The sequence below is a fragment of the Chelonia mydas genome, chromosome 18 (assembly GCF_015237465.2).
Source record: "Chelonia mydas isolate rCheMyd1 chromosome 18, rCheMyd1.pri.v2, whole genome shotgun sequence".
NCBI lineage: Eukaryota > Metazoa > Chordata > Testudines > Cheloniidae > Chelonia > Chelonia mydas.
The window spans coordinates 21,465,063-21,482,515 of record NC_051258.2 but is presented as its reverse complement, the minus strand read 5'-3'; the positions used below and the strand labels follow the sequence as shown (position 1 = coordinate 21,482,515).

Genomic DNA, 17,453 nt, shown 5'->3' with positions numbered 1-17,453 from the left:
ACCGAAGGAGGGCAGCCCTGAGGAATTAAACAATTGACAAGTAATAATTCATTTATTGGAAGTTTTTATAAACATTAATTACAAACCTACCAGAATGTGTCACATTCTGATTGGTGGAAAATCAGTCAGGATTTGCTAGGGCATGACCGATTTTCACAGCTGTCCCATTGCACTCCGGCTGCTCCACACAATCACTTGTAAGAAAAGGTTTAATATTGGTCAGGAGTTCAGCCTGGAGTACGTCAATTCACTCTGCTCGTCCAATTTTGAAGGATAGGTGGAGTTTCCTTGTAAATGTCAAATTAACTTTTGGCCGTTGCTTGCACCAATCAGGCTGTGCACACTTTGGGGTCTCGGCCCAAGAACAGCTGGCTGGAGCTCCCCTTGTGGCATGCTCCTGACTGTTCTGAAATGGAGCTCACACCACCAGGGTACAGCACACTCTGAATCTGTCCACAGCAGATTTGCTGTGATTCCAGACTCTGCCTTTAAAACAGCAAAGAACATTGTGCAAGATGAGGCCTTGTCCAAATGACACACCTCTGGACTGTCTTTTATTGCATGCAAAACAGCTTGAGAGATGGTCCTACAAAAGGCTGTGTGTAATCGACTTGCTCTGTATTTTACTGCCTGCTTCTGAGACCCAGTGGAACCAACAGATGTCAGCATCATTCCCTCAGAATCGCTTTGCGGTAGCATCGACACCCCGAACCCGTGTTGAGTCCTAAAACTTTACAGGCTTACTTAAAATTGGAGCAGCTGCGAATACAAGAAGCTGGGCAGACAGGTTCATTGCTCTTGTGTGCGCCTATTCCATTTCCATTTTCTCTATTTCCCAGCAATCAGTTGTTATTCATTTGCACTGCAGTAGTGCTACTGAGACCAGTACCCACTGGGCCCGGCACTGTTCAAACACAGCCCCAAAGAACGTATCATCCCAACAGACCCAGGGCGGGAGGGGAACGCAGACCAGAGAGGAGAAGCAATTTGCCCCAGGTCAAACAGAGAGCCAGCGTTGGAGCCAGGAGCAGAACCCAGGTTTCTTGAGTCCCTGTCCAGTGTCCCGTCCATCGCACCATCCTGCCTCTGTGCAGCATGGGAGATCACGCCATAGCACAGTGACTCGGCAGGGGTCAGCTGGAAGCACATGGCTTTCGAACGGGATGTCCTTCTCAGCCTTAGCTTCAGTCATGGTGCCAGGACCCTTTGGAACCTCTCCCCAGGGGTTAGACCCTCCCTGTGCCACCCGCATGGAAAATTCTTGAGGAAGCACCATAGATGCTCAACGCGTCTCTGCACTGAGACTTGCTGAGAGCACTGCTTGGCCCTCCGCTGCGTCCAGCTTGCCCAGGCCTCCGGCAGGAGCACCAGGCAGTCAGGACTTTCTCTGATCTGTTTGTATCCAGCACCAAGTCATTGACATGCCGTGAATGTTTTGTTTGACGTGACTCCGTAGCTCTGACGATGAAGCTCCCAGGCCAGGTGGGAAGGCTGACCTGTGGTGTTGCTTTCTCCCCTCTTCTCTAGGTCCCGCCTCTGAGGCGTTATTCTCACGATGAAACGGACATTTGGACTACGGGCCAGATTTCAGCCTACCTCCAGCGCTGGGGGGCAGGCGAGGACGCGGCCGGGCTGGCCCACCTCCTCATCCCGCGGCATGCACGGAGGAGGAGCAGCCTGACCTCCTACCACGAGGAGCGGTTCCCCTACCGCAAGCGCCGGAAGTCTGCCGAGAGCGTCATCTCACTCAAGCCGCTCTCCCGCGAGGACCTGTACAAGTGCTTCAGCAAGGAGGAAGTGGTGAACTTCATTGACGAGAGCCCCCTGGCCAGCCCCAGGAAAAGCCCCATGCGCTCGTCTTCCATCTCCCTCCTCCCTGAGGCTTTTCTGCCCCAGGCCAGCGTGCGCTCCAACTTCCCTCTGACCGACTTTGAGCGGGAGCCTCAGGTGCTGCGCAGGTTCTCGGCGCAGGGGAAGGGCTGCAGCCTCACTGTGCCCAGGCCTCTGCGCGCCCAGGAGGACCCCAGGTGCCTCTTTCCCGAGGGAAACAGAGACCCCTGCAGGGGACAAACTCCCTTCGAACGAGGGGAGGCCCAGGCACTGGACAGCCGCCCAGCAAGCAGCAGCTGCTCCGAGTCAGGGGGATTTCGGACGAGTTTGAGCATCTCCTGGGGGGAGCAGGAAAATCTACAGAAAGGTGGGAGCAAAGGAAGCACCACTAGCTTTTTAAGCTCCCCTTCTGCTTCGTCTGGGTATATAACATTTCATTCCGACTCCATCGGCTCGGCCTCCTAGGGCCCCAGCGCCATCGCTGCCGTGGGTGCTGGTTTTCTGCGGCTTTCCTGACGTCGGTCAAAGATGGGGTCTTGGTTTAGTAACGGGAGCTGGGCAAAGCACCAAAGAAATCCGATGTCGTTCTCATGCATAAAAAAAGGGAGGCAGAGAGACTTGCTAGAGGAAGGTCTGATCTGAGGACGGTGTAAAAACGTTTGCAATTCCTACTCAGGTGGACAAAGCCACAGCACAGTCCTTCCAGACCCTTTCCGTGTGCGGATGGCAGGGGCGCCCGGGGTGGGGGGATCGGCGCGGGTGCTGCAGCCCAGAGCGAATGCTCTGCTTGATCCCGGGCAGCAGGATTGCGCTGCCTGCAAAAGGCTGGTGGGGGTTTAGCGCAGCCCCACAGTCTCTCCTGGCGTTTGTTAGTAGCTGTAACACGCGCAGCATGTCTCCTCCAGTGATCGCTAACACGCGGTACCCTCCTCTTCAGGCTGGGGTGGAAAGCTGGGCTCGTGTTTCCGTTAGAGACGAATAAGGGTGTTTCTCATTTTAGTCAGAGCGGCTGGCTCGCCAGGCGAGGCAGCCTTATCTCCAAGGCACGGTAGCCTGACACGACAGTGCCTAATAGCGCGGGGCTGCTGTGTGCGTGTGTCGCTTACCCAGGACCGGACTCCCTGTCTCTCTGGGGAAAGGGGGTTGAACCGTGCGACCGGGCCCGTGTTCGTGCTCTGGGAACAGGCTGCGCGCTGGGGCAGTCCCGAGTGTAGTGGATCACAGTCAGCTGGAACAGGGGGCTCAGCATATGGCAGGTAAGAAAACATTACGGCAACACTCGGCTGCTGCTGTTGCTGGCGCGTGCTGTGCGTCTGGGCCGCCGCAAAGCGTCCAGGCTGCTCCAGACAGAACCAGCTGCCTCCCGAGCAGAGCCAACCGATTCCGTTCTGACATTTAGAAAAAATTAGGGTGTTTTCTTCTTCCCCTTGTTGATGTGAGTAAAAACAAGACCCAGCCAGAGACTGCTCTGGGGTGACAAACTCAGCCTCCCCCCCCCCGCCCCGGCATTTGAGGGCAAGGCCTTTCTGAGGGCAGAAGAATGGGGTGTGTTTAGCAGGGAACATTGATACACTCGGCAGAATGCAGACACTGAAAAGCTTTTGTCGCCAGCGAGAGGCTGAGTTAATCGCCGGCAAAACCAGTGTCTCTCTTGTGTCCTTTCTCGGCACTGCCTGTGAGCCACAGAGAGGTGGGTCAGGAGGGAAGAAGAGGTGACATTTCCATTTCAATGGCATCTCTGTTAACCTGCTGCTCTGCTACAATGCAGCTAACGCGGAGGAGTCAGGATCACTGTGTTCTGCCTGGAGAAATATTAGCGAGAGAATTCGGGGGGAGGCCAGGGGCGGAGACTTTCTGTGAGCTCCTTTGTTTTACTAGGACTCTCGCTAGTGGGGAGACGTAGTGACCCTTACGAACGTCTACGTGCTGCTTTTTGAGCACGTGTGGGGTGCATGTGCGTCCGCTGTCTGGCACCGGGGAAGGGAACTAATAACCTCGAACTAAGCTGCGAAGCGTAGAGAGCCCAGGGCCAGGCAAGGGGAAAGGGGCTCAGTGTTCTGTAATACTCCAACCCTCATTATTATTTTTTCTAAATTCTGTGAATTAAATTTTATACCTGATTTCTCTAGGGGAAAAGAAGGAGAAGATTGGTACCTGCTCAGCTCATGACACTGGCTCCAGTGGGCCAAGAGCAGAGGCCACCTTTAATACAGGCTAAGTGAACTGGGCCCAGTTTTCTGGATTCTGCAGTGGCCGGTTACTACAGACAGATCTGTGATTCGCTTAGTACATCTTCATAACCCACTGCCGAGGCTGAGAGTCGTAGCTCCGAGAGCGAGACTGCTCACGGGGTTCTGCCCCAGCCCGAGGAGCCATGCGTTGCGCGGGCTCACACGAGGCTCCATTGCTCTTGGGCGTTCATTCAGACCTCGGTCTTGTTGCTCTGGAACTGCATGAGACTGGAGAATTGGTGCCTCTGCTCCTTTGGGTTCATGGTGTGAAATCCCGCTAACTTGTGCCCTGTGGTCTCACGGCTGATACAGACACAAGCGAAATTTCACTCTGTGGAGCTAATTTCTGTGTCCTTAAAACTATAACAAGCAATGTTGGAAGTGCGAAAAAACAAAGCTGGTGATGACTGGTACCCCCCCCCCCCCGCACGCCTCTTCTTCGCCAACTGCAGCAATCAGAAGCATGGGTCTGGCATCGCCATTGCTGTTCCCTTCCCAGCCACAGTCCGAACGCTGTTAATGGGGGGAACTGAAGCCTCGGCAATGGATCTCTGCTTTGACTTTTCCACTTGAACGCTGGTACCACGGTGGCAGGCCGCTCTGCGCTGATTGTGTATCCGGCGCTCGCAATGCATATGTCCCTGCGCTGCCATGCTGGCTGCTAGCTCCTGGAACCAGTTCAGAGCTGTGGAAGGCTTCGCTGCCCTGCACTGCAGTTCATAACTGGGATACAATTTAGGCTAATAGGAAAAAACCCCTATTACAGGCAGAGAGAAAACGGAAACATTCATTGGTTATTTCCCCAAGCCCCTCCAATACCCTGGAAAATACTGAGAGTTGCCCATGCAAAGAGTCTAGTTTGCTCCTCCCATCACAGCCAAAATGCCCCTGCTACAGTAGCACCCTTTCCTGTTACGTGCATCAGCTGATGGCAGAGTAGGGGGAGAGGCTGGCTTTCTGCTGGGTTCTCATCTTGTTTCCTTTTCCAGTTGGCTTGCACCTCTGATACAGATATTTCTGGCCATCAGTTAATCCACCCACCAAACTGACTTCCACCCTCCAGGCTGTTACTCCTGTTTCTCTCGCTGTAACCCCCCTCTCTTCTTCAACTCCTGGGTGCAGGCTGGGGCTTGAGAGTTACAGCGTCTGGCTTACAAAGAGTTTCAATTCTTCTCTGTTCAATTCTTCTCAATTCTTCCCTCAGCATGTGCTTCTTGAAATCTGTGTTTGCGCTACACACACTCCCTGGCAGTGCTTAGCACATCACTCGCTCCTAAGGAGCCAGAGTGCTTTGCAAACAGACATGAATTGGGCCATTTTACTGATGGGGAGGTAGAGTCCTTGTCTGTGTCCAGACTGCTTATGGTGCAGCATGGCTTCCCCTAGGATTGGGTGAGCTCTGATGTTAGGACTGGGCCCCTGCCCTGCACCTGCTTGTGTGGACCCTTTTATTTCGGTTCAGTAGTGGCTTATTCCAGTTTAGTTTAACCCTCTTCCTAGTCAATTTCAGCTAAACTGAGATAAGCCTGGCTCAAACCGAATAGCCTTTTGTACCAGTTTAACTACATCACTTTAGCTAACCTGGTGCTGCTCTGTAGCCCTGAGGCACAGAGATGAGAAGCATCTTGCCCCCAAATTGCACAGGGAGGAGGGCCAGGAGGACAGCCCTGCAGTCTTGACTCCCAATCCTCGCTGACTTGCGACAGGAAGTAGGAAACCTGGAGCATGGTGAGTTCTGTGAACAAGTAACACCTAGTTTCGGATTGCAGTGTATTTTAAACACCTTTAGGAATCAGTCCCCCAAAGGCTGTTTTGATGGCTGGGGAGAGGTAAGAGCCATCGGGATTTCCCTGCCATTTTTTATATGGCGCTCCCTGGAGCTACCAGTGCCTCCGAGTTGCCTGGATTGGGCCACTCTGCCCCACTACCAGCCATTGCAGGTGGCAGGGACAGAAGTGGCAAGTTGTACATCGAGTTGCTAAGAAGAGATGTGGCCTTTCTGCCCGGCAGCCAGGATGTTCATAATTCTCTTCTCTCCTAGAGGGGTTATCTGGAAGTAGGCGGACATTTTTACCCTGGGGTCTGCATTTGTGGAGCAGAAGCCATATGGCTGGTCGTCATTTCTGATCGTGAGCCCAAGGATAGACATTTCCAGATGGCGTGGAAGGGATAAATATTGTGTTTTTTTAATAGCAGCCTATAACAGAGGGAGAATCATTGTTGCAAAAGTTCACAGTTGACTATAGAACCTACTGCTTGCAGTGTTGTGTAGCTGTGTTGGCCCCCAGATATTAGAGAGACAAGGCTGGTGAGGTAATATTCTTTATTGGACCCACTTCTGTTGGTGAGAGAGACCCTTTCAAGCCACAAAGAGCTCTTCTGCAGGTCTGGGAAAGGTATTCCCAGTGTTACAGGTTAATACAAAGTGGAACAGATTGTTTAGCTTTAACACACATTTCAAGGGACCATTCCCGATGAAGTGCTGACCCTCTTTCCCTGGGGAGACTCTTCCAGAGTCCAATCAACATCGATAGGACAGTTGTCCTGACTTCCACCCTAAACTTTCCCTTTGATAAACTCATGCTCTCCTCTTGACTCACTGGTACTGCTCCCTGTCAAGTACTTACACTGTGGCTGTTCCCTGCCGCCCCTCTTACTGGTCTCTCTGCTGAGTTATTCATACTTAGCTCTTTCAGTGTTTCTGGTTAGGTCAGCAGCCCCTCTGAACCTATCATCCTCTGGGCCCCCTCTATCTTGATCCCCTCCAATTTGTTTTAGCCTCCTGGAATGGGGATGCCCCAAGCTGCATGCCATATTCCACGGGCAGTCCCCATGTGCTGCATAACGAGGGACATTCCCTCCCTGGTCTGTGATGTTATGCTTGTGTGAATGTAACCTGATATATACTGTAAAATATGGTAACATGCATGCATTGGTTTCATGTACTCTTGCATTTCTTTGAGTTAGACCAGCTACACTCTCAGATAAAATTCCCCGATGCTAGCAGGAGCTGTCTAAGAACAGAAAATATACATATGCCATAGAAAATTTACCAGTAGCACTTTTGACGGGACACTGTGCCCTGGCTGTTTATTTTCTAGTACGTGAGATTTTGCTAGCTCGCAAGTGAGCACTGAAGGGTGTCAGCAGCATGCTCAGCAGAGCTGACAAGACAGTGACCAGGGCCTCTGCCTTGCCCTGTAGTTCTCTGCCATTTCCTTTCCCAACAGCACCGATTGCCCTGGGGTGGGGGTAAATAGAAAGCATCTCTCTGATGACCTTCCTGTTCCACACAGAGAGGCCTGTTGGGTCTAGAGGGGCTGCGAGGCAGGACTCCATCCTGTTCATGGCTCTGCCGCTCATTGGAAAAGTGACTTGTCCGAGGTGTCACCATTCCTCTGTGCCTCGGTTTCCTCAGATGTGGTGGCAGTTTAGTAACATTTGCCATTTTCACGGGGCTGTGATCCCTCAAGAAAAAGTGCTTTTGAGTGCAAAGTACCATTGTTACCAGCTCCTTGAAGGATGCCGTTAGCTGCCCCAATTCCCTGCACGGTGAGAGTACTGAACTGCAGCTGTGTAGCCCCTGGTACCTTGTTAATCAGCACTGATGGGGAAGGAATTCCAGGGAAAGCATGTGGCTAAACTATCTGCTTTGCGTGAATGTGAAGAAGGGGTGGGAGACTCCTCCTCCGCTGCAAGAAATAGTCTATAACAGATCGCCAGAAAACTCTGCTGCCTTTTGCAGTGAAAGAGTCAACAGACAGAGCAGCAGTTGTGTGGTGTCATCGATGGGCTGAAGCATACAAATGCAAGTACATTTTACTGAAATAGACTGATTTAAATTAGACTAGTAAAGTGTTGCCAACTGCACCAGACTGAAAATAAAATGCATTTGGAACCAAAATTCAACTTATCTGAAATTGGAGCCACCCGTTGAATTCTGTTGGCCTTGAGGTGTGTTTCTTTTTGACAAATCTAACCCTGACCGTAAAAGAACAATCCAGACCCTGCCATTACTTCACTTAAACTTCAGAGCCAGGAATGAAACATTAAAGAAACACAGCCTGTTTCAGTGTCACGTTTGAATCCTTAATTGTCATAAGCAAAGAATACTCAGTCTTCAGCTCTTCCCAACAGGCTCCCAGAGAATGAGATTTCTCCTGTTAAGTGAGGGACGAGAGTCTCTGTGTCTAGGGGACAGGTGTGAGGCATGCTTATAATTTGGAATGCTCAATGTTTAAATGAACCATTCTAACTAATTCATTTTTCAATTGCAATAAAAAAAAAAAAGAACCACAAACTTAGAAACAAGGGATTAAACAGAGCGTCTGGGTGGGTGTTTTGTTCCTATTGATAAAATTCCCCCACCAGAAAGTGATGTTGTGCCTTTAAGGATTAAAAATATTGATGCTGGTCATTTGTTAATAATTCTATCGGTGACCTCTTTGTGTTTCACCTCTAACCAGGGGAGAACGAGGCTTTAAGCGGTTGTTAACAATTTGTAGTACTGTATCTTTTTAACTATTTGTAGTGTCAAAAGGCCATGTTCTGAAAAGAATGGGTTTCGTGCCACCGTATCACAGAGAGCCAGTCCTGATTTTTACTGAATTTTGGAGAAAAAAAAAGAATACAAAGGCTGCTCTGGTCTTCGGGATAACTAGACAATGTCTTTTTATTGCACAATAATGACTGATGTTTTGTAAATTCCAATAAGGTACTTTTATTGGAACTCAAACTACTTCTTTAAACTGTTCTGTGTGTACTATGCATTTGTAAGATCTCCTTTCTGTCAGTGATGTTGATGCTTTGCAACAATTCTTTCTATTGGTATAAGTGGATTTGTCTTAAGTATAAAGTTTAGAGCATTTTATTCACAGTATTTCTGATTCATTTGTAGTTTGCTCTTTTTTGACAACTTGAGGGTTTCTCTTTGTAAAGGACTGAATAAAAATTCCTTCCGTATTGTTTACACTCCATTCACCTTGCTCCTTGGTATATACATTGTCACGTCACTTCATTTCTATTTCTTCAGGTGCAGGCCAGAGTTTTCCTGCATTCTCATAACCCTGCCCCAGTGTAACAGTGGGAAGCAATTCCTGCTCCTGAGGTACTCTTGAAAACCCCACACTTGGAAAGGAACAGCAGAAGTCCCATTCACTTTCCCTAGGACTTGCACTCCCACTTTTGGAAACTCCTACTCTTAAATCATCAAAACTCTGTCCTGGGCCCATTTCTGCTCTCATTTGCTCCAGGGGGCTTGCATGCTCGTCCCAACACAGAACTGAGTGATGTAAAACCCACAGAACCAGCTGCATTTTGTTTACATCAGTAAGAATTTCTGGGCAGTCGGCTGCAATGTTCCCCCTCTCAATGTCACTGTCGTGCCTGGGGGTGGGGAATGGCTCCTTGTATTGCTGAGTGCTGGATGTACCAACTTCAATGTGTTTGACTCCCCTCAGGCGAGCTTTGTGCTGGGGAAAGGCACCAGAACCTGAAGTCCCCAGAACAGATACCAAGCAAGCAGCATCTACCTGCCCCAGAGTTGGAGCTTAACTCAACCCTCTCTATCTGTTGATTGCTCTGCAGGAATTGCCAGCAAGTACAATCCCTAGTACCAGTAATGCCTTAGGTTTGTATGAAGGAGACACCTGCTCACTAAAAACTGCACTGGTGAGCCAAACTGCGTTTACACAAATCGCTGAACAGCCAGCTGATGGTAATGACTTCCCTCATCCTGAACCATGTGTGAGTCAGTGCCCTTGAGGAGAATGTATGCCCTGTCCAGGGCTCAGCCAGCTAGTCCCCCCTCCCTGCCCTCCTCCACAGACTACAGCTGAGTTTGGAGTAACACCTGAACGCTTACGGTTTTTAAGCAATTATGCCTACACGGAGAGCAGACTAGCAGGTCTGGTCTTGCAAAGATTTCCCCATTTGTTGTGATTTTTCAAGGCTGGGTTCTCTGTCGACACAGCCTCACGATGGTAGGAGCTTCCTGGAGCAAGTTGGAAAACAATGTCAGATCAGTGCCTAGACTGCCTGACAGACTCACCAGTTTCTGGTCAGATGATCTCCCCTATGTTTTATGGCAGCCTTGTGCAAGATGGAGGAGAATCACCTGCTGTCCTTAGTTATGAAAGCCAGCAGGGTGGACCTGGGGAAACAGTCACTGGTGTGACTGGAATTACAGGCAAATGCTCAGAAACTCCACATCGTGCTTGCAGTGCATGAAGGAATGAGCCTGTCCACCTGGACCCACGTGTGCCTTCTACCTGGGTTCTTACATCACGCCCATCGTCTTGGTATCCGTGGCACAGTGGAGAGAAGAAAGGGGTTGTCTGCCTCCCTGTGCAAAAGGGAACTGAACTCCAGCTGAGCTTCGGGCAGAGTGTGGCTGAAGGTTCACTGGTGGCTGGAATGACATTGGACAACAGAGCTTAATATCTTTATTTCGGACAAGCTGCCCTGGGGGACACAGGGCCCTCCTGGAGCCTTGCTCAGCAGCCCTGTCCTGGCTGTGGTATTTGCTCCCCTGCACAGGCACTGGTTTGCAAAGAAACCCAGATCCTCCATCGGCTGCAGTGAGATTCTGGTAAGGCCACAGTTGTCTTTCCAGTGTCCTTGCTGCTCTTCAGTGTCTTTGCACAGCCTTGCGAGGAAGCGGCTCTTTCGTGCGTGTGCTGGTGCTGCCATCTAGAGGGGCAGAGGTTGCAGAACAGTCCTGGCATTGTCTGCTGACCCCAACAAGGGGGCGGCTTCAGAGAGTAAAAGGGCTTTTGTCTCTCTCCGAGAGGCTACTTGGACACAAGGGAGGAGGCTTCTTTTGGAGCTGGAAGGAAGGCGTGGCGGTGAAGTGAGGCACATCACTTTCCCAGCCCATTAACATAAGCTGTTCCCATTCACTGTCACACATACCTAGTGTGGGTATTAGGGTACATCAGCAGAAACTGGAAGAGCTCCATAAAGCATCTACCAAAGAAGGATCTGGCATTCTGTGTCTTTCCTCTCTCTGCCGTAGGAACGTGGGTTCACAGGAAAAGGCAGGAGCAGTGAAAGAACCCTGCTAAAGACGACTGCGAAGAAGGCCAAGCCATTCCAAGCAACAGTGAGTGGGCCCCAGGAGTCTGGCATCATTAACGGTACAGGCTCTCTGCTGTGCATCTCACCTAGGAGAGCTTTCACCAGCTTTGTTCCCAAGCCACACTAGGATGGGTTAAAAACAAAACCGTATCAAATTATGGCCATTGGAAAGATGGCTTATAGTTGTCATTCGTTGAGCAAAATTCTGGGATGAGACAGTGTTCCTGTCCCATCCCTGGGAAAGCACATCTGTCTTTCTAAAATCCTATGGCTCTTGGAGCCAGCCTATTGTAAGGGGTCTCCTGGCTTCCTTGTTTTGATCTTCTATGGCTTTGCTAATAAGACATAAGAATGATCAAGGCTTATGCTTCCGGGAAGATTCTCCACCAACATGTCCATCTTTGCTGCACTATGGCTGTGACAATCTCCCAAGCAATAAAACCCTCGTCCTCCTCCCTGTCTAAGGATGAAAGGGGGAACACAGACAATAGTGTGGGATATTGTCTCTCTAGGGTTTGCGTGTCTCTCTCGTTTATGGGTCTGCTTAATTGTCTTCCTCTCTTTGTGAAAGGCACTTAGTGGTTCAGTTGCAGACTGGATGGGTAAAACATTTTATAACCCGGAAGGTTAATCATTAACCCTTTCTAAATGCCCCTGAATAAACTTCTTCACACGCTGAGATCTTAGCAGTGATGAGGGCTTTAAAATGACTCTTCTGCCCCTGCTCCCCCACAGGACAACTGCCCATCTCTGCTCACTGCTGGTGACTGGGATGAAGTCTCTCTATCTGACAGCTGGGCCAGGAAGCAAGGTGACCTTTTGTGACCAGTTGTTCAAACACAAGCTACTACAGGCTCTAATTCCTCTTCATGGGGGAAAAAATGTGAAATGGAAGAGACAGAAATCACTTCCCTCTCTCCGGGGCTCAGCGATGGCCTAGCGTGCAGCTCACCAGACCTGCATTACAGTGACTTTGGCTGCAGAAGAGTAAAATACAGACATTGAATCTGTAAACTATTCCTGGCCTAGCCCAAGACAGGAGTTGGCATAAAAAATTAGCTCCCCAGGCCGAAAAATTCACACCCTGACCTGCAGCTGACACCCATTGTTCAGGCAAAATAAGCCCTGAGAGCACCCGTGTTTGGGATGTACACACCCAAAGCACTGGGGTTATCATTAACCTGCCACAATGCCCTGAGCAGGACTGCGTAATCCCGGTGAGAGCGCATTTGGGTTTGTGTGTTAGTTACTAGAGAAATACAATTGGGCGGCTGGTAAGACGCATACTAACGCTCAGAGGTCCCAGGTGAAGGTGGTTGGCAATGCCAAGGGCTTTAGAAACATTAATGAATTCTGTCACTCTGTCCTCCTTGAGGTAGGTGTTTATCTTACTTCTTACAGGTGGCTGCAGTGATTTGGCCAAGGTCAGGCAACGAGTCCATTAGGAATCCAGGAATATGAGCAATAACTGCTGTTTCATAAGCCTGTGCTGTACCCACTAGACAAGTCTCTCACTCCCGCAGCCCCAGGAAGGCATGTGCCCGTGCAAAACTGACAGAAATTACATTTCCCAGATAGCTTCCAATCAGCGAGTGCGGAATGGATCTGGTTTGGCCTGCTCCTGCGTGGGTGATTTTCTGGCCATGCACTTACAGACATGCTCTCTCCATTGCCTGGATCATAGAATCATAGAATATCAGGGTTGGAAGGGACTTCAGGAGGTCATCTAGTCCAACCCCCTGCTCAAAAAGCAGGACCAATCCCCAATTTTTGCCCCAGATCCCTAAAGGGCCCTCCTCAAGGATTGAACTCACAACCCTGGGTTTAGCAGGCCAATGCTCGAACCACTGAGCTATCCGCCCGAGGGATACAGGAGTGCTGCCCTTGCCCTCTGCAGCTGTGGTGCAAAGCTCATGCTGCCCCGTGAGTACGAGCCATGGCTGTGTGCTCTTTTGGACACAAAGATTCTTCAGTTCCCCAGCTACCCTCTCCTTGGATTGACCAGTACAGAGGCTCTGGGTCTCTACAAAGTGCCATGGCTGGTTATCTTTGTTCCTAGCAAATGTATCCGTCTTATTAACTTCTGCCCTGAACTAAACACCTCCTGAGCTTTGCCATCCCTTTTGGCTGGATCGGTGGCTGAGCCATGCTGTGCAGTTCTGTGTCTCGGGTGTGTAACTTCAGACAGAGACAGGCGCAGAGAGGACTGGAACAAATCAGCTGTCGTGCCTGAGAAGCCTTTGGCCCGCTCTCATTCCTGACCGTTGGGGGATCAGAAAGGCCCTCGTTAGGCATGCAGTCCTGCTGTCTCCCATTCTGCACATAAGATGTACTGTCTGTAACTGACAACCCCTTCCAGATCCAGTGTAAATTACATCTGGCCTCAGACAAACCTTGCACATAACAGCAAAACTACAGAGGGGCTTAAGGGTACTACAGCTCGCTTACTGGCTTTTCTTTCATGAATCATAATTACTGTTTATCAAGTGCTGAAAAGGCCTAAATAGAAGGTGCAGAGGGGAGCAAAGCACTTTGCTAGCATGGCTGGTGGGTGTTGTGCTGCCGAACAAATGGTTCTTGCCACCTCTGGAAGAGGAAGTGGAAGTGAGTAGGGTTTCTGCTAATGTGTGTAACCAAGGAGAAAACTTGGCTCAAAGGGATCCCATTGAGGATGGTCCAGTCCTGATCTCACTCAGCTGTTGATCAAAGGCCAAAGCCCTGGGAGTCAGGACTCCTGGATTCTATTCTTGCTTCTGCCACTAAGCGTCTATACTGGTCCCGGTACAGCGAGACAGGCCTTCAGTGTAGCTGTTCCCTGGATGGACGTCCCTACTTTCAAACAGCCCCGGTAAGCCTCACTAGTGCGAGCACTGTTTTACACTAGTGCAGCACTTCTAAGAGGGGAGGCTGTACAGGTAGCAGCAGGGATACCGACCGATCTCCCTAGTGTAAGCAGCTCCTAGCAGTGTCAGTTCAGCCCATGCGTCTGCCCTACCTCGCCTCCTGTCCTGCCCCCAGGCTATACAGGGCAGAGTGGGTTCTGCCACTGTATAGGGAGCTTTCGTGCTGTCGCCTTGAACCTGCCCCAGCTGCGAGGGTTTTCTCCTGGTTGTAGTTCCGTTATAGATAGATCGAGTAACTTAGTTGTAGTTTGATTAGTTTGTTCCCCTCCCTCCAGGGAGGCTCATCTTCCTTGGGAAAATGTGCCAGCCCCCTGGAGTTCAAATGCTGCCCCGCTTGCCAGGACGCCATCCCGGTTAGCGATGGCCACGCCAAGTGTGTTCACTGCCTGGAAGAGCCTCACGTTCCTCGGGAGGGAAACTTCTGTTTCGCCCTTAAATCCAGGGTGAGGGAAAACTGGGAGATTAAGTGGAGGCTACTAAAGCTGGAGTACTCCCTTTGCCCTGCTTCAGGGCCGGGTCAGGAGAACTGGCCTGTACACCAGTCTCAGGGCCGATCCAGCGCCCCTTCCAGCTCAGCTCAGCCTTCTCCCAGTGAGGGAAAGACTCCAGAGACCCCGTCAACGGGTGACAAGCAGAGGAGCTCTGACTCCGTTCGTAAGAAGCCTGCTCCTAAAGAGCCCAGTCCCTCAGTATGTCAATGGTTTCAGAACCTTGGACCTCCCAACTCAGTACCATAGATGTAACAGACTCCTCCAATACTGGCAGGGCTGGAAAGCCCTAGAGATCTTCCAAGAGCAAATATGGCTCTGACTGAGCCTCAGTACGATCCGGACATGCCCAGGAAGGCAAGGACAAACCTTCTTCCAGACCGGTGCTGTCATACTCAGCTTTGTCACTGGCACCTCCCCCAACAGGTTCCTCAGTACCAGGCAAGCCCATGGCTCCCACCTCGGAGAGCTCGAAATGTTCAGGTCCATCTATCTCCGGAGACAAACACACAGTCATGTGGATACCACTTCCCCATTCGGGACTGCAAGAATTCAGGTACTCAAAGGATTTATTGGTGGCAGATGAGCCGGAGTCTCCATTGCTTATGGGTGTGACAGGCCTCTTGGTACGAAGACTCACCAGGCTTTTCTGCTGGGGCTCCTCCACTAAATGATGGAGAGGATGATGATGGAGATCACTCCTCTTGTCTCAGTGCAGGGCTCTCCCACCCAGCCATCGGGGAACCCACCCACTGACATCCACAGAGAACGAGAGACCTCTTGGGTAAAAGTCACCTCCTTTCCCATATGGCCCCCCACAGTAGCCATACCAGGGCCCCTGGGTGGCAAACCAACAACAATATTCCAGGGCTCCAAGTCTTGCCCACCAGGAAAAGAGAGAGAGACACAATCCCCCTCCACTCCAGCCATGCCTCAGGAGGAGACATTTGAGAAGCAGGAAGCCAGGGCAGGTAAGGAGGCTACCCCTCAGACTACCATCTCCTCGTTGTCTCCAGATGAGGTGGTTATGCCTTCACTACCGTCTCTGGGTGATGATTTTCAGCAATTTCAGGACCTCATAAAATGGGTGGTGGATGCTCTGCGGAAAATCTCTGCTGAAGGGGAGTACCCAGCAGGGACATCTCAGACAACCACGGGGACTGCACAGGGGAGTAACCTTTCCTTCCATTTCCATTCCAGTCTTACCAGCTGAATGTCTCTAATGAAGGACGCAGCAGATGTGCTCTGCACACTGGAAAAGATGCCTCGCTTTACATTAAGTGCTTGATTATATCCTTAGCTGTTCCAAGGGACCCAGGGGCCCTGAACTCAGATTATGGAATGAATTTGCACTATAACAGGTAATGATGGCAATTTGCAGTGAATTGGGATGATAATTCTTTGGTCAGCAAGGTGTTCCCCTACCTCTTTGGAGGAGTTCTCCCCACCCCACTCACTCCCCTGGAAGTCAGTGGGTTCGCACAGCTGTAACTGGCCTGTAATAAAAGGCAATGCTGTATAATCCCAGCTCTAAACCAATCTCCTCCTTACTCCCCTGGCCCGACGGGATAGCAAATGGCAGGTGAGGAGGGGTGTTTTGCTGATTGCCACTTTCCCTCACACTTTTGCTTGCAGATGTCTCTTGGAGGAGAGCAAGGCAGTGTAGGGGAAATCTGTGGGCGTCTTCTTTCTGGTATTGGTAGGAAGGAGCGTTTCCTGCTGCCTCTCCAGCCCGAGGGAGAGCGCTCATCTGCTGCAATCTCCTCTGGGGTGTGTCGGAGCAGTGGGTAGCCGCCGAGAGCTCTCTTTTATGCAGAAGCGTGAAACGGGAGCTGAATGGGTGCCACCCAGCCTGGCTGGGGAGCACCTTGTCCAGCCACACTGAGAACATCACAGGTTAGTTTTACAGCTATTGCTTAGCAAAAGGACAGGCAGGATGCTGAATTCCTACACCTGCTCTCCCATGACTGCTTTTATCAGCCACCATCTGGCGGAGCAGGTCTCTGGGAACATCCCTCATCGCAGCCTTTCTGGGGACACTGGGGGCACAGCCATCCATGTGTAGTTCCATTCAGGATCTACCATAGCTAGCACTGAGAAGGAAACTCCTGTAAACAAACCTGATAGTTATAGGGCTCAAAGCCAAGTGTGCTTCAAACTTTGGGAAGCTGGCAGGAGCAGCGCTTGCTTCTGGAGCAGCCGGTGTCTTGGGGGGGAGGGGCAGGGGCAGCAGAGTGCTTGGGGTCAGATTTGCACAGGAGTTGTTTAAATCTGGCTGAATTGATTTTTATGTATATTGAATGTGTAGAAGACGTCCCAGGTCCGAGAGCTCTCACGACAAACGGCTGCTGGATCATTGAGAGTAGCAAGATAACATGCAGCTGGTGTGACCAGCGAGGAGTTAGCCGTCTCCAGGCCTTGTGCTGCAGAGTAAGCTAGCTCCTCCCAGCCAGAATACCTCCGGCCCTGTGAACACTGAGGTAGAAATAACCACGGAGGTGTCCAAGTAGGGAGACAGGCAGCAGCCTGGGCCACTCTGAACCCCCATGGCCACGGATGTGCTGCTCCAGCTGGAGCCCATAGCAACCTCTGCGAGATGCCAGCCGTTAGTGCAGAGAGCTCGTGGCTGGGCACTGCTGCAGCTCACAGTGTGAAGGGAGGCCTATGCCCTGAGCTCCTCCTGCAGTGGGGGATGTGGCAGCCTGGCCCCAGTGCCCCTTTTCTTCCGCCATCAGCTCTCTTCTACCCCTTGACTAGTCCCAGTGTCATGTTAATAGCTGAGCCTTTTCTTCTCCTGCTGCTCACCCTGCAGGCTCCAAGCCAAAGTGAAAATCCCAGGAGACGGTGCAGGGAGCTGCTAGAAATTCCTGCTCTCCCTTCCCTCCGCAAGCTCCTTAAGGCTTGTCCACAGCACCTGGAGGTGC

General features: G+C 50.9%; 1 protein-coding gene across 3 annotated transcripts in view; it reads left to right on the top strand.

The window, feature by feature from the left end:
- GPR153 (G protein-coupled receptor 153) overlaps nt 1-9,035 on the top strand; it is a 46,266-nt gene extending 37,231 nt beyond the window's left edge. For 2 of the 3 annotated variants that reach the window (XM_037881281.2, XM_043531838.1), the window contains exon 6: nt 1,528-9,035. In XM_037881281.2, coding sequence (XP_037737209.1) covers nt 1,528-2,295 — 768 coding nt within the window. In that variant the 3' untranslated portion in view covers nt 2,296-9,035. The remainder of the gene's footprint in view (nt 1-1,527) is intronic. The other variant, XR_005222739.2, reaches the window with a different exon arrangement.
- The last annotated feature ends 8,418 nt before the right edge of the window (nt 9,036-17,453 follow it).